This window comes from Artemia franciscana, chromosome 4 (genome assembly GCF_032884065.1).
Source record: "Artemia franciscana chromosome 4, ASM3288406v1, whole genome shotgun sequence".
NCBI lineage: Eukaryota > Metazoa > Arthropoda > Branchiopoda > Anostraca > Artemiidae > Artemia > Artemia franciscana.
The window spans coordinates 11,255,386-11,281,952 of record NC_088866.1 but is presented as its reverse complement, the minus strand read 5'-3'; the positions used below and the strand labels follow the sequence as shown (position 1 = coordinate 11,281,952).

Sequence of the window (26,567 nt, the reverse complement as noted above, 5' to 3'; positions counted from 1 at the left end):
CATGGTTCAACTCTCAATTTTGCGAAAATGGGCCCAAGATTAGCGCTGCTAGCTAATTCTTTTAACTAATCCCTCCTCATTCGCAAACAAAATAAGCAATTGCAAAATATTTGTAAAAAAATTACACATATAATTATGTGTATAAAATTCAGAGTCATTTAAATAAAGATCGACGTTTTCTGATGAGCCGAAATCAGCGCAACTAGTAGAATAGTTAGGATTCCTCTCGGTAAAGTCTACCATCGCGATCAATCGCAAAATTTTCAGAATAAGATACGGTTGAAAATAATAAATTTATTACTCATTGTAAAAAAAAATCAGCTTTTTTGTTTTACAAGTAAATTTACCTTTAGTTGGCATGAAGGAATAATAAACGTGATATCAGTAATAGAGGTGGTGATGAAAAAGAGAACAACACGGAGCAATGTCTATGGTGGCTCTGAAGTGGAATATATTCAGCAACTCCATATATTAGCCTTAAGAGAATTAAATACCAGCAATCTTAATAGACAAAATTTACGGCAGGTGTTTCACCAACACCTCTTTTTACATCCGTAAAGTCTATAGGACACTTCAAGCCCAAAGCAAAGAGGCGTATATCACAGTCTGTTAAAAACAAGATAGATAACAAAAAAACGTCAAGATGGTAAGTATGCACTGATCATTCCTGTAGAGGCGTATCTCAAAACTTTTCTGAAAATCAATTATTGTGTTGCTAGCGAGGTCAAAAGAGGGTCTTCGTCATTGAGCCAAATTCGCACTTGCAGATTCACTTACTTTTTTGAAGAGAAATCATTCATGAAGGAATATAAATCTTTCAGTGCCTCCAATTTAAAGACCATCAAACCTAATTTTATGCAATAGATACCAGATTAAACCAATATTATTAGCAATATAAGACATTTTTACAGATTTTTGAATTCAAGTTTACACAGAAAAAAGAAATTTCGAAAACCTTGTAAATTGGATTTTTGCTCAGTTGTTTAATTATGGAATAGTGAGATACGCCCTTTCATTCCTTGAAGCGCAAAATAATGAAATTTATCAGCATAAAGAAAATTAAAAAACAAATATAAAACTAATCATCGAATGACCGTAAATTTGTCCCTTTATGCGTCAAGCAAAAAAAAAAAAAAAAAAAAAAAAAAAAAAAAAAAAAAAAAAAAAACACGGATCCCGTGAACAGCTACCTACTTTGATTTAAACATAGAAGTGGGCAGAAAAGGTTCTCTGTGCCAGAAACATTTATATTTAATAATATTGAGGCGCCACTAACAAGTTACTCTTTTGAAGCTCCGGGAAGTGTTACAATTTGCTGAACGATTTAACCAGGATTTGTACAATTTTGAAACAACGTTGAATTAAAAAGGTTATCACAATCGTCTTATAGCTTTAAGAAAATATGATCCACAGCAAAAACAAAACGGTCACATAGAAGAATACATTTGACATGAATCTATCTTCATCGGGAGGGGGACCTGAAAGAAAAAATCTGTAAATGGTCACATTCTTTTTTGGGTACTTGCGGTAAAATTTATAATTGAAAAGTAAAAAAAACAAAAAAATACAGAATATTTCACTCTTATCCCAGAGGGCCCTTTTCACAGAAAAATATGAGAAAAGAGATAATTGTAGTGTTGCTGGATGAAAAGTATCCAGTTTCCTTTCAGTTTTTAAGTAGCAAACAGAGAAACGGGTATTATAAACTTACAAAACAAAAGTTACTTATCGGCTGTCACTCCTTTGAAGCTATGTTCGATATCATAAAACAGATAGAAATGCTCCAGCCCAAACGAAGCCTGGAAATTTATCATGATGTGAATCTGTAGTGGCAAATCATATAGACCAAGACATCTATCAGCAGTGACTATTATCATTCTGCCATTTAAAATTTGCAAACAGTTAACTACGTTTTACTCGCTATTTTCGTTCCAAATTACTTTAATATGTTACAGCTTGCCATAACTGCTGAACATGGTAACAGATCGTGGCATTACATAACAAAGAAACTAGAAGCTAGCTTCCAACTGTTTAGTACCAAAAGGGTTTATATTTGATTTTGTTCCTAGTCTGATGTGCTGAGTCAAAATTTGTTAAGTTAAACTTAAAAACCACCGTAGTTGTTCCACCTCGGTTTAGCTGTGACGTAACCTACTATGATAACTCCAGATTCTTGCAGAATTTGACGTTAAACTGCGAAAAGAACAAACGGCCTTTACGCAGCTTACTCGGTTTAAACAAAATTACAGCACTGGTAGAATCTGATAAAAAGCTTTTATATATCTAAATAAGATTTCTGTAAAAGCCCTGTAAACCAGCATTAGAGCATATCAGACGACACACATAAAAAAAAGGAACAAACGTAGCATATAATCTATTTGAGGATCGGAAACCAACTGACTGGATAATGAGAAATATTCGCTGGTCAGATGGCTTCACATACCGGCTGTATAGCGTCACAGGATTGTTTTCAGGGTTGAGAGTTACCGAAACAACCAATTGTATGAGTCTATTTTGTGACATCTTTTTTCGGTAATGTTTCTTCTTCTCTGTCTTAACGCCTACGGATATCTTTGGACTTGGCAATTTTTCTCTTGCATGCGCTGTTATACTGTTATAAGCTGCAACTTAGTAAAGAGCGAACCACGATCCATAGCAACTGAGAGCTTAGAAACACGTTTAAGACGTCTAGTGAGAAACATTTCTAATGAACACTAATACAGAATTAAGAGCTATATTCAGTTTTAACAGAATATAACTTGATTATGAAAACAAATTATTGATAACTACGAAAGAGCAAAAAACCCCTCCAAAAGGATCTAAAACTGATGAAATAACCGTATTTGAAAACCTTGAACAGAAGGCTTCCAAACCATCTTCAAAAATCACGAAAATCACTTTTCGCTTGGATGCGCTCCCTTTTTCTTTTCTTTTTCCAAGGGTAACCGTATTATAAATAGTTTTATTTATACAAGAAATCGTAATTCAGATTAGAATTCCAACTAGATGGCGCTATTCCTTACAACGTCAATAGATCAACGAGACTATAACTTATTAAACGCTGACATGTAAAAAGGAACGAACGAATTGGTGAAACGATGTGTTCTTAAAGTAGGTAATATTGGTCTCACTTTATTACCTAACCTTATGCTTATTTTATTCCTCATAAATGGTGCTAGAATCTCTCTTTTTTCACTGCTAAGAAGAAATTAGCCAAATTTGCAGATCAAACCCAAACGACGTTCGTGAAGGGACGGTATCTGTAGAACAAATAATGCCGATTCGTAACTTACATATGCGTCTGAAAGAATAGCTTTAAAGGCTTTTTTTGTAGTGATTCAAGCTGATCGCTTAGGTAACTTTAGTTGCCAACTTGAGGGCCCCATACAGGGAAAGCATACTCAAAAATGGTCGAATGTATGTAAGATAAGTTGTCTTAAGTTGGAACACAGAAAAACCGAAACGACGTTGTAAGATAAGGGTACACATCGCACCATTTGTCTTTTTTAGTAATTGTATCAACATGAGTACAAAACGGCACCCAAAACAAACGTGACACCGAGAATTACAGCCAAAGATACACTAGGATACGGTGGAGGAGGATTGACAAAGTCCCTCTTAAGAAGATTAAAGCCAAGAAATTTTCCTTCGTTGATTTGAAGACTGTTGATAGTACATTGGATTTTGAAGCTGATCGTTATTGAATCGCTGAATGCGATTCTCATAAATGGTGCTAGAATATCCCTGTTTTCACCGCTAAGAAGAAATTAGCCAAATTTGCAGATCAAACCCAAACGACGTTCGTGAAGGGACGGTATCTGTAGAACAAATAATGCCGATTCGTAACTTACATATGCGTCTGAAAGAATAGCTTTAAAGGCTTTTTTTGTAGTGATTCAAGCTGATCGCTTAGGTAACTTTAGTTGCCAAATTGAGGGCCCCATACAGGGAAAGCATACTCAAAAATGGTCGAATGTATGTAAGATAAGTTGTCTTAAGTTGGAACACAGAAAAACCGAAACGACGTTGTAAGATAAGGGTACACATCGCACCATTTGTCTTTTTTAGTAATTGTATCAACATGAGTACAAAACGGCACCCAACACAAACGTGACACCGAGAATTACAGCCAAAGATACACTAGGATACGGTGGAGGAGGATTGACAAAGTCCCTCTTAAGAAGATTAAAGCCAAGAAATTTTCCTTCGTTGATTTGAAGACTGTTGATAGTACATTGGATTTTGAAGCTGATCGTTATTGAATCGCTGAATTGGGGAACTGCCTCAGAGTTTTCAAAGAGATATTTCAGAAGAACTGACAAGTCTTCTACGTCGGAGTTGGTGTCTCCAGAGAAAAGGCTGTAGACACACTGGAAACGGTCTTACAAAAAATTGATCACTAAAAGGAGAACATATTTCGTACACCTGCACGTAAATTTGTCACAGCTATGAAATGGCAAATAAGGTCAAAGGCTTTTCGGTAATCCAAGATCAAAAAGCGCATTTCCTCGGTCAAGCGACTGTACAATAAGGTAATACATTCCCACTAAGTGAACAGTTGTGCTGCTTTCTTTCAAGCATCCGCACTAATATGTGTCAAGAGAAAGAGATTGAAATAATGGTGGTAGAATATCGGAAGAGGGCTCAATTGAATGAAAATATTTAGTGTCCTTTTTACTTCAAAAGTCTCGTGCTGTTACATTTTGTGCTGAAAACGTCAACCTTAATCAAAATAGGGCAAAAAGCCAGAGTGTAAATTCTGAGATAGCCTTTTAATTTCTCATGGCTGATTATCTTAAGAAGGGGGTTTATAAACCCCCTCTCCCCATCTTGAGAACCAAAGAAAACCTCTTTTTTTAGAATTTCAATTAATATTAGCCTGAGCCTCACTGCACTAGGCCCGAGCCCATGTTAGTTACTAGGAACTGATTGATAATAAACTAGTAAACTTCGTTTGTTGGCTAACCAGTTTTTCTTATTCTACGTTAGTTCTATTATTCCTACTTCTGGCACTGAAAATGAACTAGTAACTTTAGAGTTAAATGTCTGCATTTATTCGGTGTCACTGTTCTGACACAAGTGTTACTTTCGACACATTTATTGATATCAAACAATACAAAGCAGCAATACAAAGTAGGAAAATTGGCAATAATAGGCCATAATAGGCTTTTTTATGCATAGCAAATCAATGTGCTTAAGATCCAACATATTTTGACAGAAAACGATTTTAAGGAAAATCTACTTTATTGTGTTACGAGAGCAAAAATTTGGTTTTGTCGTGTTTTTTTTTCTAGTACCCGATTTCAGCTTATTTCTAGAAAGTGGCAAGGGTCTAACCCCTGCAGTTGTTACGGAAAGCGTGGACCTTAGGACGTATTGATGAATATGACTTTGCATTTTGGAAAGCTTCGTAGAACTCTTTCCTGGGGCCGAAAAGGATGGTTTTTGCCTGTCCTTAAGCCAGAGCCTATAGTGTGTGAAGTGAAATAGAGTTTCATAGCCTATGTCAGAGACAACTATCTGAAGTTATGCAGTCAAGCTGTCCTTTCTTGAAACCATATTTGTGCTTTCGAGTGGAAAGCTCCGTTCTAGCAGGCAAGCAGGCAGGTCCCAGTTTACACAGCCAGCCCCACAGCCAATATATCTTCTTTGAGTGACAAATAGAAAAATTTACAGAAACAAAAAGTGGCAAATTCCCACGGGTCTGACAGTTCTGCCATATATTGTTTCTACCCATTTCTATTCGTGATTTCAACTGAGTTTATCATTCGGTTTTTCGCAATTGGGATTACGGTAGAGAAAATGGTATCAGATGTGCCTCTTAAACTTTAAAATATCTTTAATTGCTAAAGCTATTAGAGTTCATTCTTTGCTCCTTTCTAAGTAATGACGTTAGAAACTTGGCCTACGGCAAAAAGTCAACTTTTGAACTAAGACAGAATTTTTTTTTCGACGGCAGTCGATAGTTCTTGATGAGCTGATTAAAGTATATGTCATCCGTTTTTTTGGTAGACAAATTTCTTCATGAAATATACCAATTTGAAATTTAAAGGGGTTGACAACTTCAGTAGTAAGGTAGACACTGAAACCAAAAAAAGGCCGTAGCCAATTGTGAGACTTATAGGGGAGTTTTAAGCAACAGTTGGCTGTTAGCTCACAATCATCTTCGGCAATGAGGAGTTAACGGATTTCGCTTGTTTGTGTACCTATTATTTTTTTCTGGTGCATTTGATGGTAAAACTAATTTGGTTCCAGTGGTAAGACATGTAGGGGACTTTTAAGGAATAATCGGCTGCTAGGCTACAATTATTTATGTAAAAATACAAGTTATTTTTTCCCTTTATTTTCCCTTCTTATTATTTTCCTTTTTTAAGCAACGGAACTATCAAGTTTTCGCTTAAAGTGCGCACATACCTTGACGGTTTGCGCCGTACGAGGCGGCTGTCAAAAATCCAAAAGGGAATGTTCCAAGACCAAATGAAACGCTAAAAGATCCATCTACCATATTTGGAAAGCCAGTCTAAAAAGAAAACTGAAACAAATTAGCAGAGATGCAAAGAACCCAAGAATCAATACTTTTAAGGAGTGTTTATACATCTTAATATTTTGGCATGTTTTAAAATAGGAAGCGAACTGGTAAGGGGCTTGTCCCCCTCTTAAAAATCGTGTGGTTTCCAAGATATATTTTCAACGGAGAATTTTTCACAGATCAACCAAAAATTGTTTCAATAATGAAATTATTTCTATATTTTGTGTCGGCTTTTGTGGAGGACTTTTTATCTTTACACTCTAAATGACATTATTTGACACTGTAAAACCCGAACTAATCAGAGTTCTCATGGTCTGCGCTGATCAACTTCCCAATCAAAGTAGAGAATTCCAACAACAAAATAGACGCATGGAAGTTGCATTATTTGGTGTCTATTGTATTTTAAGGACTGATGTTCACCGTTCTTATAAATTGTCGACCACAAAAATTTGTTTTTGGTTCTGATTTTAGTTCTATTAATTGATTGCTTTATGAAAATCTACAGTAGTTCCGCTGTCATAGTTGTGCTACTGTTGTGTCATCAGCAAAAAGTGAAACTATTTCATTAGACAGGTCTACCCCTAGTTCATTTATTCTGTAGCAAAATTTTTTTTAGACAATTTGGTAGATCATTAAAAATATCAGGAATAATACAGGACCAAGAACTGATCCTTGAGGAACACCATAGTCACTACGCTTTTCCCTGGAGAAGAATCATTTAGTTAGCCATACTGATAACGATTACTTAAAACACTTCTTAGAAAATTTAAAGATTTTACCCTCAAACCATACACATCACAATTCTTAGGTAGAAGTTAATCTACAGTGTCAAAAGCTTTCATTAGATCCAAAAATACAGCACCTACTTTAAAATCTTTATCATAGTTGTCAAATAAATCATCGCCTGTTCCGTTTTCCGTTTTCTACGGAACTCAAATTGTGTCTGTACTAGTAGCTTATGATCCAAAAAACTCGTCATTCTAATACTAAAACACTTCTCTAAAACGCAGGAAATCATAAGTATAGCAGATATCGGTCTAGAGTTTCCTGGGTCATTTTTAATACTATACATACGAATTGGGGTTACACGGGCAACCTTAAACAATCTGTGAATTCTACTTCACGAAAACATTCATTAATTAATCCATATTAAATATATTGAAGTGTTTTTAAAGGAATGTGATCGCTACCAGATGAATTACTACGCAACCCATAAATAATTTGTTTAATTTCATCAACTGTCACAAGTCTAAGATGAAGAAATACATCGATCTGGTCCCTCGGTAAGGACTCGAACGTCGGACCACCACTATCAGGTACAACTGACATATCTAGATTGAGACCAATATTCGAAAAGTAATTCTGAAATTCATTACATGCATCATTTTCAAACTTCGAAGTCTCTCCTATTCCATTAATTAATTCATCAGGTAAACTATTCATTTGTAATCCAATCACTTCTTTTATTAGTCCCCAGGTTTCTTAGGGCATATTTCGACCTCCTTATACTTTTTCTCAAAATATTTGTTTTTTTCAACTCTTAAAATTGCATTCAACCTATTTCGGTTAATTTTATATAATTGCTTATTTTCTCGAGTCGGGTTAATTATTTCAGCGGTAAACAATTTATCTCTTACATCTATTTGCTTCAAAATCACAGGGCTTATCCAAGGTATTTACTTGAATGTTTTCTACTGAATGGTTTCAATGTGACTACATGACTTTTCAAACTACAACTTTTTATAAATAAAACAAACCTCGAATTTGCGTCCTGAACTTCACCTAGAACCTCAAACCAATCTACCTTTTCTATATCATTTTTAAGTTTTACCATCGCAGTTTGGTTGATCACTGGAATCCTTGATATTTTGCCTTTAACCTCCTTCGTTGAAGTTCTAAACTAGCTGATGCTCCAAATTGGTCGGATACATCGTTGATAAGGACCCTGGGAAGACTCGAGGACACATTGAAATCAATCTATTGCCATTGAAATGAATGGCACAGAAGCTTAGCTGATGCTCCCATAGTTCTTGTAGGGATATTTATACAAGGATGAAACCCATTAGATAGACTTCTATTAATAAATTCTGTTCTAGCAGATGACTGATCTGTAACGTCAATATTGAAATCCCCCATAATAAAACATGGCATAGAGTTAATCGGGGGTTTCATCAATTGTTTTTCAAATAGGTCCATAAAGTCATGGAGCAGGCTCTGTGCAGGTCTATATACTACAACAGCAAACAAGTTCAAATTCTCTCTAGTAACATGCAGAACAAAACAATCGCCGACTTTCTCGCTGTATCCTGTAAGATCTTCTCCTATTGAAGCCTTATACTCAGCCTGAATACAGGCTGCTAGGCGTCCGAGTTGATGATACTCTCGTTTTCTTACACATAAAGTGTAACCAGAGATATCTAATAATTGCAATTATTATCTTTTAGCCATGTTTCAGTTAAAGCGATCACTGGAAATACATTAGTATTACTTAGTTTCAATAAAAAATATGCAAATAATTCAGTCCCTGACAATTCAAATGAAAAATGTTAAGACTAAAGCGGCCCTTATCACAATACAAGGGTAATGTATCCTCCTTAAAAATATACATTGGTGGTTCATTAGTGGAAATCTCAGTACTATTAAATCTAAATTTCCATTTATCATTTCATTAAACCGGCTCTAAAAATCAACCCTTCGAATTTCAAGTTGCATGACATTACAGTTCCCCCGAGGTAAAACAATGTCTCTAGCCATTATCAATATAAGTTAATGCAGGTGATGGTATAGGGTGGCGGCGACGAAAAAAATCTAGACCTATATAAGACCTAGACCAAAAATAGATCTAGACCTATATAAATACAAATATATATATATATATATATATATATATATATATATATATATATATATATATATATATATCCGTCAAAGCGGACATACAATTAAAAAAAAAATACATTAATGAAAGCTACACCCCACTCAAAGAATTTTCTCGTCAACAAAAATTTAAAATTGTTTAATCACAAATAAAAGAAACATTAACCCACACATTTCAAATTCATCTTTATCAACTTTTCTGTAGCCTATCTATTTGATTAAACTAAGGGAAAAAGACAAGATAATTAATATTCAAGTAAACTAAACACATTCAATAAAACACTCATTTCTTAGTCACACGTAAACTTCACTTTCATACTACCCGGATGTTCAAACTGAAGATATGGCGGAATTGTGTTTGATACCCATCACTTTAAGACACAATTCTTTTTTTCACATAATTTTTTTTTCTTGCCTCTCTCACAGAAAATGGGGTTTAATCACTCACATAAATGTTTACCTGGTTTGCTATCTTTCTTTCTTTAAGCTTCTTCCCATTTTTAAGTGTTTCAACCTTGTTTCCATGGTTTTTTAGATTAACCTTAAAATATTTCTTATGCTTTTTTATTGTAACAACTGAAAAATGAGGTATGACTGCAGTCCATCCGCACATATCTCGGTAAACATGTTAGGCTTGATCTTCATCCTCACAGACTGCATTCCATGCAACCACATTATTCTCCTTAGGCTGATGCTCTGTAGCCATAAGCCTATCAGACATACACAGGGTTTATTCCTTAAAATACTTCACCTCTGACTGCAGGTTGAAATTATCATTTTTCAGAGTAGGCGATAACGAGCACTATAGTCTTAACTTATTGAGCAATGAATCACGGCTGAATCTATTAGTAAATTTGTAGTTTTCAACATAATTTAACTATTTTGAAAGTGAATACACCCCTTGATGCCTTTTTTATTGTCTTTCATAATTCAATATTCGTTTTTTGGGGAAAAAAGGGACTAAAAAGGCTCAAAACAGCCCATAGTAACTAAAAGTTTAAAAATATGTTTCTAAAACAAAAAAAAACTGGCTGGTGAGAAAACATTGGCATTTGTTTTCAGGAATTCTAGTTATTATTTTCATTAGTCTTAACAGTAAAATGTTACTATGAAAAGAAATTTGTAGTTTTAAAAAGAGCCTGAAACCCTTCTAAAGGTTACTTATATGCTTACAAATTTTAATTTTACTTGGAAACGGCAAGGCAGCGTGTTTAAGAAATAATTTGCTAATATGATTTCAACAACACCCGAAGAATAATTTTTTTTTACATTTAGTTTGGCTTTTAGAGAAAAATTCTAATGTTTACATTTACTTTTTGGGTTCAAAAGAAAAAAGAACGCGCATTTGAAATCGTTGCCAAGCAAAAAAATGACACTTCCCAGCAGTAACGTTTCTAAAAACTAAGAAGTTATAAAACAAAATTATTTTGTTTTTATATATATCTTTATATATATAAAAATATACATAAAAACAAAAATTAGTTTTTTATATAATTTTATATTTTTTCTTATAAATAGAGCAACCCTGGTTATAACCCTTCTAATGGTCAGTGTTACAGACTTGTATAGCCTTTCCCCAGAGAATAGAACATAACTGGGGGAGGGGGAGGGTGGAGTGAAACCATCGTAACAAAAGCTCGACCTTATTTACGAAGATTAGATCAACTTTAGTATAATAATAATAATCACATTTTACTAAACGAACAGGGCAAGTTCGAATAGTATAGTACGAATAGAGCGAGAAAAGGAAGTTTGGAACACACACAACAAAAAATAAACAATATTAAACCAAACTGAATCGTGTATGAAAAGACACAAACAGGGCATAATTTTACGTCCGATTTTGGTACAATCCAGTCCATTGCTTTCGAGTGACTTTAAATATAAAGGGAACGAATTTATATAAACAAATAGCTTTTATGAGAAAAAGATAATCGAAACTGAATGTTACTTAGCAAAGAGAATTCCTTACTATTTGTTTGAGCTACCACAACTCGATACAACTAGAGATGGCACAAGGCTACGTTGAAATCAAACATCGAGTCGGTTAAAAATTTGGGTTCAAATATTCGCAAAACTTTTTGAATGACTAAAAATAAATGTTAGTAAACCATGATTACGAGTACTTTCACTTTGCTCGTTTCCCTTTTCTCTGCAATCAAACCTAGTTTGCTTGTATGCCAAATTAATAGTAAAGAGCAATACTAGATAGCATTTCTTCTTCACCAAATTAATTATGAAGACCAGATGGCTTGGCAGTTCTTTCTAGATACTAGATTGCAGCCTTTTCTTTTTTAGAATTAAAAATCTAAAATCAAATTAATCATCTAATTAATTAATCTAATTAATTTAATTATCTAAAATTAAAAAAAAATTGTTTTAGTTTTATGCCAACAGTAATGGTAAAGACTATATGGTCAGATAGCAGTTCTTCTCTACAGATACTATATGGTAGTTTTCTTCTTTTGAGATTTAATGTCTAAATTTTCTTTAGCTTTTATGCTAAAGCAATGTTAAAGACTAGATGGCTAGGTGGCAGTTCGTCTTTCTTGACGCTAGAGGACAGTTATTCTTCTTTTTTTATTTATACACCAGTTTACCTCAAGATATTGAGGTAAACTGGAAAACTGCACCAGAAGCAACTAACAATCCATCCCCAAAGGTTGTCTTATCTCTTGCAATCTCGACCGTTTTAATCGATAATTCCTTCTTATGTTTGAGTCAAAGCCTTCGGATCTGTGTCACATGCACATTCGTTTTTTTATTCATTTTATGCATGTTTTATAATCTTTTGGCGCTACTAACTAATGATTTTTTGTGAATTTTATGACCAAGTTTCATTTTAATCCTTTTTCTATAGCAATAATAATAATGAAAAAACATAATTATAGAAAAACTTACGTTCCTTGTCTCCGGTTCATATCTCTGGGCTCGGGGGCGCGGAGGCACATTCTTGGCACTACAAAAAAAATAACTGTATAAGATACATATATAAAAAATCACTATAAAGAACAATTGGAGATAATCTGTTGTTTAAAAAAAGAAAACAACGAATTTTTTCTGTTTCTTCCTCCCTTATAAAGGTAAACGAACTTATATCGTAATCAATAAGTATAAATTAACATATTTTGCATAATACATGCTGCATTTAATATGCAAAGTATTTACACAAGTCACATTACATAAAGTGTAATTAGAAGACAGATTGAAAAGGTCTTCTTGTTATTGTACTTTGATATAGTTACCAGTATGAATGCACCCAGAAATTTGGCTTGGTGGAGGGAAGAGAACCATGACCAAGAAATTAATTTTTCTGGTGAGCCTTATTTCGGTTTTTATTCCTAAGTTGCGTACTCACTTCTACTCATAGGAATTCACTATGTAGCACAAGGTAATAACAATCAAACCATATAGAGAAATTAAATGTTAAAGTAGCGAAATTGTGCATTTTCAACCTTTATTTAATCAAAACAGCTTTAAATTAAATTACAAAATAGCATGTTATCTAGTAGTATACCGGAAAAAATTATAGAGCATAAAAAGTCCTTTAAGAGAGGCTACCCACACTCCCCTATTCCAACCCCTTTTTCTTTGGAAATTCCCTAATGGTGCAGACTGAAGCAGCTGTTAAATACAAAACCATTCCAGTTGAAATAGGCCTGACCTTGTCTTTGGCTTTTTGGTACCCGGCTAAAAATCGTTGATAACCTCATTACAGGCCTAAGGTCGTGGTCAGGGAGGGTTTTTTTTTATATAGAACGACCCACTCATTAACTAATTAAAGCTGAAACACCGAAATAAAACACATGATAAATGTAAATACTGAAGAGTTTATTCAAATACAAGTAAGAAAACAGATTTGACTGCAGTATTTGTCCCCTCGAAAACATTCTGGCTACTTGCTAAAAATTGAACAAATTGTTTAAACTGAAAGTGCAACATAGCAAATGATTTCCTACACATCTGAAAGGAACAGACCTGAAGGAACAAATTATAAATATATATATTCATTGTACATTAGTCTGGCAAAAGTTAATTAATTTCCCACATGCTGACAAATAGAATACCTGCAAGGGTGAGGAATTGGGGCTTAACAACCGTTTTTGGGCGGCAACATTTCTCTTGCTTTTGATAATTTGGGATCTTTTAAGTTCCACTTTCTTGTTTATTTTATTTTCTTGGTTTCATTTCTTTATTCATAGTAATTTCCTCTAGTAATATGCCCAAAGTCTTATGTAAACCTGATTTCTACTCGTTTTAATCATTAAATTTGTTCTTAGAAAACAATATATATTTCCGAGAGATCCGATCAATGGTATACATACGAAAGCGTTTCTGTTCAAGATTGCATGTAAGAGAAAGACACAGGATGATCTTTTGGAGTTAAATGATATAAAAATGCACTTACTTTTTCAGTACAGTGTACATTCTCCTTTATCTTTAATTGTTTGTATTACATGACTTAGCTTATTGTTCACAGTTCTTTCAGGTTTTTTTTTTTATTGTGCTGTGTGGCCTACAATAAGCTAAGATTCTTGGGTTGAAGTTTTTGCCTTGCTTTCTTCTTCTTTTTTTTGTATTCTAGTGTACATTCTCCTTTGCCTTTATTTTGTATACATTATATGATTTAGCTGATTGTTCACGGTTCTTTCAAAGTATTTTTTATCGCACTGTGTGGCCTACAATAAGCTATGCATCTTGGATTAGAGTTTTTGCCTTGCTTTCCTCTTTTTTTTGTATTCTAGGGTATATTCCCCTTTATCTTTATTTTGAATATATTATCTGAGTTATCATATTGTTCACGGTTCTTTCAGAGTTTTTTTTTTTTATTGTACTGTATGGCCTACAATAAGCTAAGAATCTTGAGTTAAAGTCTTGCCTTGCTTTCTTCTTCTTTTTTTTTGTATTCTAGTGTATATTCTCGTTTATCTTTATTTTGTTTGTATTACATGATTTAGCTTATTGTTCACGGTTCTTTCAGAGTTTTTTTTTTTATTGTACTGTAAAGCCTACAATATGGTAAAATCTTAGGTTAAAGTTTTTGCCTTGCTTTCTTCTTCTTTTTTTGTATTATAGTGTATATTCCCCTTTATCTTTATTTAGTATGTATTATATGATTTAGCTTATTGTTCACAGTTCTTTCAGAGTTTTTTTTTTTTTGGGGGGGGGGGGTATTAATTCGAAAAAATTTGACAAAACTGAGGTATTTTTAACTTGAGAACGGGTTACCGGATCTTAATGAAATTTGATATTTACGGGTAATCTTGGAAAACGCTTGGAGTGGAGAGATCAGGATGAAACTTGACGGGTAGAATAAGCAAACATCGTAGATAAATGACTGACGTAACCATACTGAATCCCCTTTTTTTAGGGACTTAGGGGGGGGGGTCCCGTGCTTTGCCGAACTCAGTGCTTCTGGACGTGCTAGGATGATGAAAATTGGTAGGTGTTTCAGAGACCTGAGAAAATTGAATTGATAAAGTTATTTTCTCCGATTCGACCATCTGGGGGGGGGGGCTGCAGGGAGAGGAAAAATTAGAAAAAATGGGGTATTTTTAACTTACGAGTGGGTGATCGGATCTAAATGAATTTTGATATTTAGAAGGACATCATGTCTCAGAGTTCTGATTTCAAATCCCGACCGGCATTAAGCCTCTGATTTTACTTTTAAATCAATCTATTGATTCTCAGAATTTTGCTAGAGCTCATGCCATATGAGCTCTTGGCTCTTGTTATTATTGTACTGTGTGGCCTACAATAAGCTAAGCTTCTTGGGTCGAATAACCCGTTTCACAATTGTAATTGTGCTTTAATACGAATAAAATGATTGATTGATTAGCTTTATTGATACTTTACTGATTGATACTTTATTGATTATATGGGACCCCTAGGTAGTACATCATAGTCTAATCATCGTAGTATAACTGCTTCAGCCAAGAAAATAAAGAAGTAATAAATTCAAGTAAAACCTTGAATAACCAAGAAAACATACATACTGTGAATGAGGATCTGAATGCCTTCCGTAAATAGGAACAACATGCTCTTCACTAATGCCGGATTGGCAAACAGGACAAGTTTGGCGGTTTCGATTTGTTTCTAACCAACGGTGAAGACATGGCCAGCTATTGAAAAATACAACTACATTACATTGATCGAATTAAAAGTATACATAATATATAATAATACATATTACATAATAATATATAATACATAAATACATATGCACTTATTGCTCATTTATAAAGCTATATATATATATATATATATATATATATATATATATATATATATATATATATATATATATATATATATACGAAAAGAGAATTCACCAATGCAACATCACAAACACATTAATTAAAAAAAAAAAAAAAAAAAACAGAAAGAGAAAAAGAAGACTGTTTTCCTAAATTAGTTATTAATATAAACCAGCACTTGAATGAGGCCTTAACCCTACTCATCCATACAATCACATAGGTCAAACAGCATAGCGATACACAATCAACCATAAAGAATAATCCATGGACAAGCAGTCATGTCGTCAATAAGTATAAGTCGTCATTTACCAAACAATAGAAACAGTAAAGACAAATAATTCAGATGTAACAACCCAACACAAGGGCTCATCAGGAGAATACACTTGCCTATAGGGTTTTGGCACTTTAAATTCTCTACCCAGTCAAGTGTTGTACCTACCACAGAATACCTATGCTATCCCAGTGTCAGGTATCACCCCCGAAATAGATGCCTATGAAAAAACAAAACAAAAAAAAAACAACTAACAAATGTAGAACAACCAAGTAACACCAAAACAAGCTTACAACAGATTTCATCCGTGCCATGTGGCTATTTTGCCAGTGTATTCTCCTGATGAGCCCTTGTGTTGGGTTGTTGCCTCTGAATTATTTGTCTTTACTGTTTTTATTGTTTGGTAAATGACGACTTATACTTATTGACGACATGACTGCCTGGCGACATGACTGCCACGACATGACTGGGTAGAGAATTTAAAGTGCCGAAACCCTATAGGCAAGTGTATTCTCCTGATGAGCCCTTGTGTTGGGTTGTTGTCTCTGAATTATTTGTCTTTACTGTTTTTATTGTTTGGTAAATGACGACTTATACTTAATGAAGACATGACTGCCTGTCCATGGATTATTCTTTATGGTTGATTGTGTATGTCTATACTGTTTGACCTATGTGATTGTATGGCTGATCATTTTAAAAACCATCCATGTTTATTAAATTTACCTCTACTTCAAACGAGTCTGAAAACTGGACTTTTAAAATCTTATTCCACTGCCATTCCTGAAGAAATAGCAAACATCAAAAAAAGTTAATAAATACAACCAAATATTTGTGGACATAAACTCAATAAGTTTCCATTTAAAGATTTTGCTCAAGTAAAGTCAAAGGGTGAAGGAGATTCCTTTAATGGGTCTTTATCCACTGGTCACTCTTGCAGGTACATATACGATGGCTTTTGTTTGATTTTATACCAATACCAAAACTAAGAAACATCATGCCAGGTTGAGAAGGTGTGTATGAACATGCTCGCATAAACACATTATGGTTGCAGAAATAGCTGCAGCCTAGCAAAGGACAAACCATGGCCCCTAGTAACCAAAAATTTAAAAAACACATTTTTAAAAAACTGGCAAGTGAAAAAAAATTCGCCATTTCTAGCTGATTCACAAATGGTAGCTATTATCTAAATTAGTCTCAACAGTAAAATGTTATTTCAAAAATTCTGTACAAAGGGCCAATGCTCTTTCTGGATAAATATATATGGATATAGCACTAACCAGAAGAGATGACCACACTTGCTAACAACAGGATCTTTTGGCAACTCAAGGCATATGTTGCACTCAAAAACATTTGTGTCACCTTCTTCACTTTTTCCTGGCTCATTTGCTGATTGTCCATCATCATTACTAGTTGACATGACGACCTGAAAGGAAACAAATTTAGCAATAATCATGGTTATGTTTAATACAAATGATGGATGCACAGAATCTATTTAGGGAGGGATTGGGTTCCGGGTGTTCCCTTCCTGAATGAGGCAAGGTTAGTACAAGGAGCATTTCTATGGCCAAATTTTCAAATCTAATAATAGGAACTTTTCATAAGTCATAGAGGAATTCCTCATATGTACTTCCTCTGAATTGTTCCTATGAGCTTCCTCTTTGATAAAGGTTTGAAGTTTTAGACTCCAAAGCACAGCCATAGACCTTAGGATAGCAAGACGGTTCAATAAATATACCTCTGAGGATAAAAAGACCTATGCAGCATTAGGCAAGGGTCCTAAATTATCCAAATTGCACACTGTGAAAAAAAAATTATAAAAAGACCAGCATGTTTGATTCTGGTGGCCAATCCAGCTTTAACCTTTTAGGGGTTGTTCCTTGAGGCGAGGAAATCTTATATTTTTTGTTGCAAGATGGGTTGATGTTGGGGAGCCAGAAAAAAAGGTTAAAGGTTAACATTCAAAGGTGAGATATATTTTCTTATGTGGTTATTATATCCTATGGGGAAAATGCATGACGAAATTGAAAAAAAATAGTTTGCCCAAAAATGGGACCCATAAACTTTTTTCAGCAACTTGAAACTAACATCCAGCAGCCTAGGCCAATGGGACCCTATCACCCAAAATGACTTTAGGTTGGTTGTACTGGCCCACAAGAAAATGGGCCAGTTAAAAGATTGTGGCTTCAGAACTTACTTAAGTGAGCTAAAATATAAAAAATAATTGAGGAGTTTTCTAAAAACCACTTAAAATACAAACTAATCAAGTATTTTGGCTAAATGTCTAATAACAAAAAAAATCAATAAGAATCTAACTCAATCGAACACTTTTTAACAGAATTATGATGTACTATAAACAAAAAAGACATGACATTTTGGACAGAACCTTAGCTGTATGACCACATTAAGATTCAATTAAGATTGACAAAAAAAGTTAGTAATCTATGCCATAGGCTATAGTTTAGTTCAAGGATGTATCCAAGTAATTAGCATGCTAGACTTGGAATCCTTTGCCTGTGAGGACAGGACCCCAAGTCCTGGTGTTGTTGATTATTTGGTTTGGATGGGGGTCAGTGGCATAACTCTATAAGCTCAGCCAGAGTCAACCCAGCTCTAAATTGGTACCTGGAAAAATATGAGAAACATATGCACTGGATAAATTGCCTGTTTAATTTCCAGGTCACTGCTAATTCGAATTATTTCTTCAAAGAGTAAGGAATAAATGGGATTTTAACAAAATCTTATTGCTTAAAGCTGAATCATAAGATGTTTCACTCCTATCAGAATTTAATGCTTTAGTTGAGCTTTGTTTTGTGTTGCTGTAGACATTTCCTTATCTAAATATATAAAATATAAGATATAATATAATATAATATAAGGTATATTCTGTTAATAGAATAAATTTCAAAATTGCACAGAATTTGGTATACCTCTCTTTGACAAGTAATTGGTGTTCATCTTTGCCAGATTTAAGGAGATTCACACCATGTGCTTTACTTATAAATACAACAGAAAATTGTTTTAAGGACAAACTTATTTTAATGTCATTCAAATTTGGAATGTCATCAAAATCTGATCAAACTTTACAGTGACAAGTTTATCTCTAAGTCTTTTCACTGTCTGGAACAATTCTTGACAAATCTCTGACAGGAGGGGCAGGGTAACTCATTTATTTCTAAAACAACAAAATATAGACTACAAAAAAAGTATACTAGGTTGCCTGCATGTATTTAGCATTAAAGTTACTGCACAAACTGTGTAATTTTTGATTTGAAGAGCAGTGATGTGGCTGGTTGGAGAACCAGGAAAGAGAAAACATACATATTCTATGACCAAAAAGGGAGGGGGGGGGGTTAATACAAGAAATAGTAAACTATTTCCAGCTTACTAGGCATAAACAATTCTAAGGGGGACAATGCCCTTCCAAGAAATCCATGTGACTTAATCCAAAAAATCCCTCAAGCTTCCTCCTTACAATACAAAACCACAGTTTTCCACTTTCAAAGCCAATCATTTCTTAGAGCCATGTTGTTTCTTTTCTGTAAAATAAATAATATTTCTTGTTTCTCAAAGGGATGAGTCTTTTAAGCACTAGCAAAACAAACAGTGAATTTAGGCTAATTAATGGAATTCAACCTATTACTCTTTGAACAAGGAAAGAAGAATTTGGAGGATAATTGTTTCTTTTAATCAGAATTTGTAATGGAATATTGCTTTTTGTCCTTTTTGTTACTACTGATTTGTCTTTTGTTTTTAGAATTGCTTTATTTGGCATTACCAACCAACGGAAATATGCACAAATATAATGGACACATAGAAGAGCAGTACAGTCTCAAGAACAGCCTGCAGCTATATTCAGCCCCAAGAGAGGGGAGGGAGACCTGGGGTAGTATTGCAAGGGTACCCATTTGCAATCACTATTGATAGATGCACTGGGTTGAATGTTCATCTTTTAACTAGCAGATTAATTGAGCATAAAGAAAATTTACAAAAATGGCCAAAAGACACTTCAAGAATTTAAAATGTTTTATATTACCTATTTAAAATTACTATGAGCAGACCGCTTGATTACCTTACCTAAAATTGCAGCTAGGGGCAATCTAAGGATTTCTCCTTGCAGTGCTCTAGAATGATGACTTTTGGTTGTATGTAAAGTTCACTAGTGACCAGATGCTGTTCCAAGTTCAGTAGTACCCCAATTCACTTTACACTCTCTGGAGGACCACTCAGCATCTAGCCTCTGTATGAAAACAACTACAGATTCAACAGTAACTGTTTCATTATATAGTTTGTTCCAACTGTTGACAATTCGTGTAGAAGAGAATCGAGTGCGAACTATAGATATTGTAGACTTCTTGATAAGTTTCAGGTGATGATCTCTATTTCTTGAGTTGGTACCAACATTAGGGAATAATGCTGGGAGGGTATTAGCTCTAAATAACTTGTAGGCTAAAATGGCATCCCCTCTGTTTCCCCTGTAAACAAGTGTAGAGATATTCAGCTTTGATAGACTTACCAGGTAGAAAAGCCCTTGCATGCCAGATATCACTTTAGTGGCATGTCTCTTCAAGAACTTTTATGTTTGTTTGTTTTTTTAATATGGGGAGGCAAGAGAAATTCCATCTTCAAACTTAGGACACACAAGTCCCTAATATATAAGACTGGTGAAATTAGGGGAATGAGTGGAAATAGTACATTTAATCAGTACCAAGGCTGAACTAGCCCCAGCAGCAACCTGTTAGCATGAGTGCTAACATTTAGTTCAATGAATATTTCAATAAACATTTGGTTTGTTGTCAATAGTGACACCAAGATCCTGCTCATTATTTACAGAAGAGAGTGGGTACTGTAAGAAAAAAATTAGAGCAGCAATGATTCAGCTTGCCAAAGTGAATGATAGGACACTTAGCAATCTTGAATTCAAGAAGCCAGGCCTCAGCTAATTGACCCAGCAGTTGAAGATTATTTTGTAGCAGGGGATTATCTTCATGGGACAAAGCTGGTCTAAGAAGGTCTAGGTTGTCTGCATAAAGAGTAAGTTACTGTTGATAATGCAAGGAGCCTCATTGATGAAGATATTAAATAGTGTAGGACCCAAAACACTTCCTTGAGGAACTCCACTCAGGACATGCATTGAGGAAGAAAAAAAATGCAATTACCAGAGTCATCAAATAACTGAACACATTAAGATCACAAATAGGGGTAAGTGGTATATGCAGGGACAGGGTATAAGGTGGGACATGGTACTTTCTGCCACCTAGCATTCTTTAAAAAATATAATAAAGCCACCTAGTATAGTTCATTCAATGGTGGACATGATAGTTCTAAAGTTTTGGTAAGTTGCTATTTTTGTTTCCAAGAAAATAGAATTCGAAGTTTTGGCTATTCCACCCAAAAAAATATTTGGGCAATAGTTTTTTTGTGCATTATTTTGTAATGGCTTCCAGAGATTGTATGTGTGTAAGATAGCAAACAAAAACTAAAACATCAGGCCATGTCATGTGGCTATCTTGTGGAAAAATATGCAAGAGTAAAAGAAAATGGACATAATTTACAAGTAGAGGTCATATGGGTATATACTAGGACAAGTGGTATGTAGTGGGACATGTCCCAGGATACACCATATGCATTCTTACAGTTCAGTCCATACATTGTATCTTTTCTTATCTGTTTTTACTTGTACCATAATAATAAAAATAACTTATGTATCTTTTTTTCAGATTTGGTGTCAGAATAGAAGAAAATGCCACAATTTCCAAGAGCTAAGTGGGAGGAATCTTCTAAATCGTTTTCTGAAAAGAAAGTTGACCAGCATTTCATGATTGAAGCAGCTATTGTAGACCTAGAGGCTGGCTTACCAATTAGGGCAGTGTTGAAGAAACATGGAGTGTCATGTTCAGTTTTCACAGACACTACCAAAAGTATTCAAAACTCAGTGATGACAAAAAAAAGTGAATTAAAGTGGTGCCCAAAAGTTCTAGTTGTGACTATTTTTACGCTTGAAGAAGAAGCATCACTCTCTGAATACCTGCTGCAAGCAAGCAGAATGTGTGGTTTGACCAGTCAAGACACTAGAACCCTTGCTTACAACTATGCCATTGCAAACAACAAGACTGTCCAATACAGCTGGTTGAAAGAAGCCAGTATAGAATGGTTAGCTGGATTTCAGGCTTGAAACCCAGAGCTTTCAGTGAGAAAGCCAGAGGCAACAAGTTTGGGGTGTGTCACAAGCATTAGCAAGCACAATGTACAGGTTTGAACTTACAGTCAGTTTTGAAGAAAACTGTATTTACAGCAAGCAACATATTCAATTCTGGTGAAACCTAATTCACCACTGTTCATGTTCCTCCAAAGATTTTTGCTGAGAAGGGTATAAAAATAGTGGGTAAAGCCACTGCAGCTGAGCATGACATGCTTGTGACTATGGTTGGAACCATCTCATCAACTCACCACTCACCACCAGCAAGAACCTACAGGAGGATCTACCACCTTATCTTGCTAGCACATGTGATTTAAGGTAAGGTATTTAAGGATTTAAGATAAGTATGTAACAGATAATTATACAAGAAAACTGCATCATTAGTCTGAGTTGGGATTCTAAATGCATCAATATTCAAATGACTTTTGAAATGCTGGCATTCTGAATGTACTATCTCATAAACAGCAGTGTATGAGTTTTTTTCATCAGTTTTCTAGTTAATTGGGCTACAGTGAGTTGAGACAATTGAGAAGACACTGTGGAAACCACTAGGTCCAGTACAGTTGAAACAGAGCACAATGATTGTAGTGAATTTTTAATGTGTTACACCCTATTGGCAATATCACTAATCTGAGCAGAAATGTAACACTTATGCCAGTTCTCAGTTGGGAAAGTGTTTGGGTCAACTGACTAGTGGTGGCAAACTCCAACTTGGGATCTTCCCTGAAAGATTTCAGGGAGTTATACATAACAGAAGCTGGCTTTGCTATGATAACCTGCTCACTAAAGAGAGGAGAGGGTGGGTTAACTTTATAGGCTGGACATGACCAGGAATAAGTAAGTGATTACATTACCTTAAATCACAGATTGGAGCAATATAAGGATTACCTATCCTTGTGATGCTCCATGAAAAAAAAGGATTCATTTGGTGTAGATTGTGGCTGTTAGATAAGACTCTTGTGGAGGACTCTGCAGCTTCCCAATTGTAAAGGAACTCCTGGCAGAGCCATTCCCTATCAAGGTGGGACTTGAACATGTCAGTTGAAGTAGCAGAAACTGTTTCTTCAGATAGCTGGTTCCACATACTGATGATTCTATGGGTGAAGAAGTGGCTTCTATGTCTACTCATGGAACACTGCATGGAGAGCTTCAATGAATGTCCTCTAGTACCATAATACAAGGGCTGTGCAAAGAGACCGGGAAGGGTATCTTTAAAGAGGATTTTTTTTGGTTAAAATAATGTCACCCCTTTTCCGTCGGCATGTCAGCCTTGGCAGCTTCAAATGATGTAGCCTTTCTTCATATGGAAATTTATTCATGTTGCCAACCATCTTAGTGGCATGACGCTGGACATCCTCAAGCAACTTCTTATCTTTTTTGAAGAAAGGGGCTGCCAATGACATTCCAACCTCTAGGCATGGATGTATAAGTGCCTTATATAACTTCATAAGAACTCTAGGGTGTTGGCTGGAGATGGTTCTTTTTATGATACCAAGGGTTTTATTTGCAGAAGATGAAACAGACTTAGCATGGCTGCTAAACTTTAATTGGTGATCCACAATAACCCCAAGATCTCTTTCATTGGAAACAGCAGAAAGGAAGTTGTCTTGAAGGAAATACTTATGATGCTTGTTGTGTTTGCCAAAATGGATTACATGGCATTTGTCAACATTGAAAGTCAGAAGCCACATATGTTAGCCCATCTTCCTAGACTGTCAAGATCTGTTTGAATTGATTGCTGGTCAGAGGGAGTAGCTGCTTTTCCAACTAGTTTTGAGTCATCAGCATAAAGGGTAATAAGATTTGAAAGAAGGGTACATCATCTTGCTTAATAATTTAGTGTGTCTTTTTATGCTCTTTCCTATTATAGACTGCTAATTACTTCCTAGAAAAATACCCACACCCTTAATGGACAAATCTTTGGTCAAAATTATATATACTTACTGTATTTTCAATAAGATTAAAATGGGTACTTGTCTGTTGAACAACAAGAACTATGCTGTGTAAAATATAACAGAAACTGGTTTCTCTTCCTGGATCAGTTATGATTTGCTTATTTTGAGCAAGAAACCTATGATGTATGGATATTATTAGATATTTAATATATAGAGGTGGTTAGGGGCTAGTTTAGGTTAGGTATTTAACACAATGCATTCTGGATGGTCTACTTTCCATAATTATTTGTCATATTTTCTATCATTTTGTTTCTAAAGTATCATATTATCTTTATGTTTTGGTTATTTCATTAGGATTACCTAACTTCCCCTATCAAGTGTATTCTGCATAAACAACAAGTACCTAATAACATGACTTAAACAAAAATGTCTTCATAAAATATTATTATGAAAGGAAACATGACAATCAGAATAAAAGAAACATGTTGCCTAGTCTAATAAAAGTAATAGTTTCATTATTTTTTAGTAGTTCTATGTATATCCAAGGATAAGATACCTAGTAGTCATATTAGGCTAAATCACTATAAAAAGTCAATTATATCAGCTAGCAAGTGAATTGTTTCACCATTATATTTGTATAAATTTTCTTAAAAACTATGTGATTAGTTTGAGTTTTTGCCATGTACAGTAGGCTATTATCAATTTTAAATGTCAACAGTGGGGCTCAAACTCAGGTACACACTTAAAGCTTGAGCCTAAACTTAGACTAACACTAGATATTAGATCTGAAAGTTAGTTCAAAGTATCTAAATCATATACAGACTTAATAAAAAATGCACATAATTTAGTCTAACATATTTTAGAGTCAAAACAAGCCCATATAATTGGGTGCATTACTGTGGCATATTAATTTTTTGACCAAAAACACATTTCTTTTCATTTATACTTACAAAAGATTCAGGAAACTCAATTTCTGGCTAGAAAAGAACATAGCCTAGGCCAGCTATAATTTATATCTGGTAGGAATGCTCTATAAACAAATGTTGTGAATTCATAATAGCCTAGGCCTATGCAGGAAAATTGTAGTGAAATTTTTGACTTTAATTCCACTATACTTTACCATTAACCCCACAAATATAGCATATAGCCAGATCATATCTTTCTTATGTGCTTTTCTAATTCTTGATTTTGTCAGAGTTGATTCAATTTAAAGGCCCATAGGTTGAAACAAGAGCAACCAATACATAGGAAATGTATAATTTGGGCTATATATTTGCACATTAAGGGGCAGTGGCTAAAGCACAGCGGAATGGCAATCACATTAGCTTGTGAATCAGTGAAATTTTTACCCTTCCAAATTTCTTACCTTTTCTTCTTCGATTAAGCATGCCCAGGGTTATCAACAAATGAAAAATCGCAAGATTCTTAAAAAAATATTAAATTAGCACATAAATCACTAGATTATTGAAAAGGAATCACTAGAATTATAATACTCTTTGTCATTGTGATTGATAACTGTTTTTTTTTCTGCACCATGATCTATAAAGTTGCACTTACAGGAAGGGGAATAATTACCCCCCAAGATGCAAAAATTACCTTTAGATTGACTTTTCTCAATGAAAAATGCTTTTTTTGCGTCTTTATGCAGAGAATTTTGCAAAATCCTTACTTCCTCCCTTTATTTTCTGGAATTGGTACCACTGGTTTGTGCCCTGATCACTGATATTGGTTATCGGTGATCTGATCGAAACATATGCTTTTTCTTTTTATTTTTTTTTTCAGTTGATCTGGTATAATTACTGGAACATCAGCAACAATTTTAAAAAGGGTCTTTTTATATTTTCATGGAAAAAATTATGCTTCCTTGACAAAAAAGAAATACTTGTTAGTTATACTGAACACACCCAAGAAGTAAACATATATTAATCCTAATGATATGCCAAAATATGGTGAAAACATAATACTTCAATTTATATTTGATAATATAATTATATTAAATTATGGTAATATAATTTGAGCTATATGTGTGCACATTAAGGAAGTTTGGAGGCTAAGTAACCCAGGAAAACGTAACCTTAATCCCACTCCCCTAATGTACAAATCTATAGCGCAAGTTATCCAAGTTTAATGCCTTCTGTCACCCGTTATTTGGGTTTTGAAAGTGGTTTTCAAAGATCGTGCATTATCTATGCTTAGCAGATTATCCTTAGCATACTTTCATCCCATGATCTATCTTCAAGACCCTCGTGGGTCATGCTAAATTTAAAGGTATAGTTTTGGAACTTTTCAACTGTGTTAAACAAAATTGCTATCTCGAACTTTTGATCGAATAATTTTTGAGGAAAAAGAGACGTGGAAGCGGAGATAGTAGTTGTCTGAACTTTTTGTTCAAATGAAACGGACATCAGAAATTTTTATTTCCATTCAAATGAGTCCTCTCCCGATGTTTTAGGACCGTTGGTTTGATACGCTGTCCTTCGAATAAAAAAAGAACAACAAATTAACACGCATTCGTTATTTTTCTTCTGGCAAACAATTCAGA

At 34.5% G+C, this 26,567-nt stretch overlaps 1 protein-coding gene across 4 annotated transcripts; it reads right to left on the bottom strand.

Annotated features, from left to right (window-relative positions):
* Positions 1–1,226: 1,226 nt before the first annotated feature.
* LOC136025984 (E3 ubiquitin-protein ligase RNF185-like) lies at positions 1,227–25,533 on the bottom strand. Of its 4 annotated transcripts, none has more exons than XM_065702119.1 (6): positions 25,392–25,533; positions 17,212–17,357; positions 15,403–15,528; positions 12,308–12,365; positions 6,415–6,520; positions 1,227–1,478 (listed from the first exon to the last, which is right to left on the bottom strand). In XM_065702119.1, exons 2-6 carry the CDS (start codon positions 17,349–17,351, stop codon positions 1,393–1,395), a joined length of 516 nt encoding a protein of 171 aa, XP_065558191.1. In that variant the 5' UTR covers positions 17,352–17,357; positions 25,392–25,533; the 3' UTR covers positions 1,227–1,392. The 4 variants fall into 4 exon arrangements, with proteins under 4 accessions (XP_065558191.1, XP_065558188.1, XP_065558190.1 ...); XM_065702116.1 differs by having other exon boundaries at positions 25,375–25,428; XM_065702118.1 differs by having other exon boundaries at positions 25,346–25,398.
* Between the last annotated feature and the right edge of the window lie 1,034 nt (positions 25,534–26,567).

What these genes read in the sequence shown, in the direction of transcription:
- LOC136025984 (XM_065702116.1), bottom strand. Translation starts at nt 25,413, where the DNA reads ATGCTTAATCGAAGAAGAAAAGGTAAGAAATTTGGAAGG. An exon ending in AAGGTAAGAAATTTGGAAGG is followed by an intron (nt 17,358 to 25,374) that starts GTAAAAATTTCA and finishes GTTTCCTTTCAG; the next exon opens with GTCGTCATGTCAACTAGTAA. An exon ending in GTACGGCGCAAACCGTCAAG is followed by an intron (nt 1,479 to 6,414) that starts GTATGTGCGCAC and finishes TTTTTCTTTCAG; the next exon opens with GTCCCCCTCCCGATGAAGAT.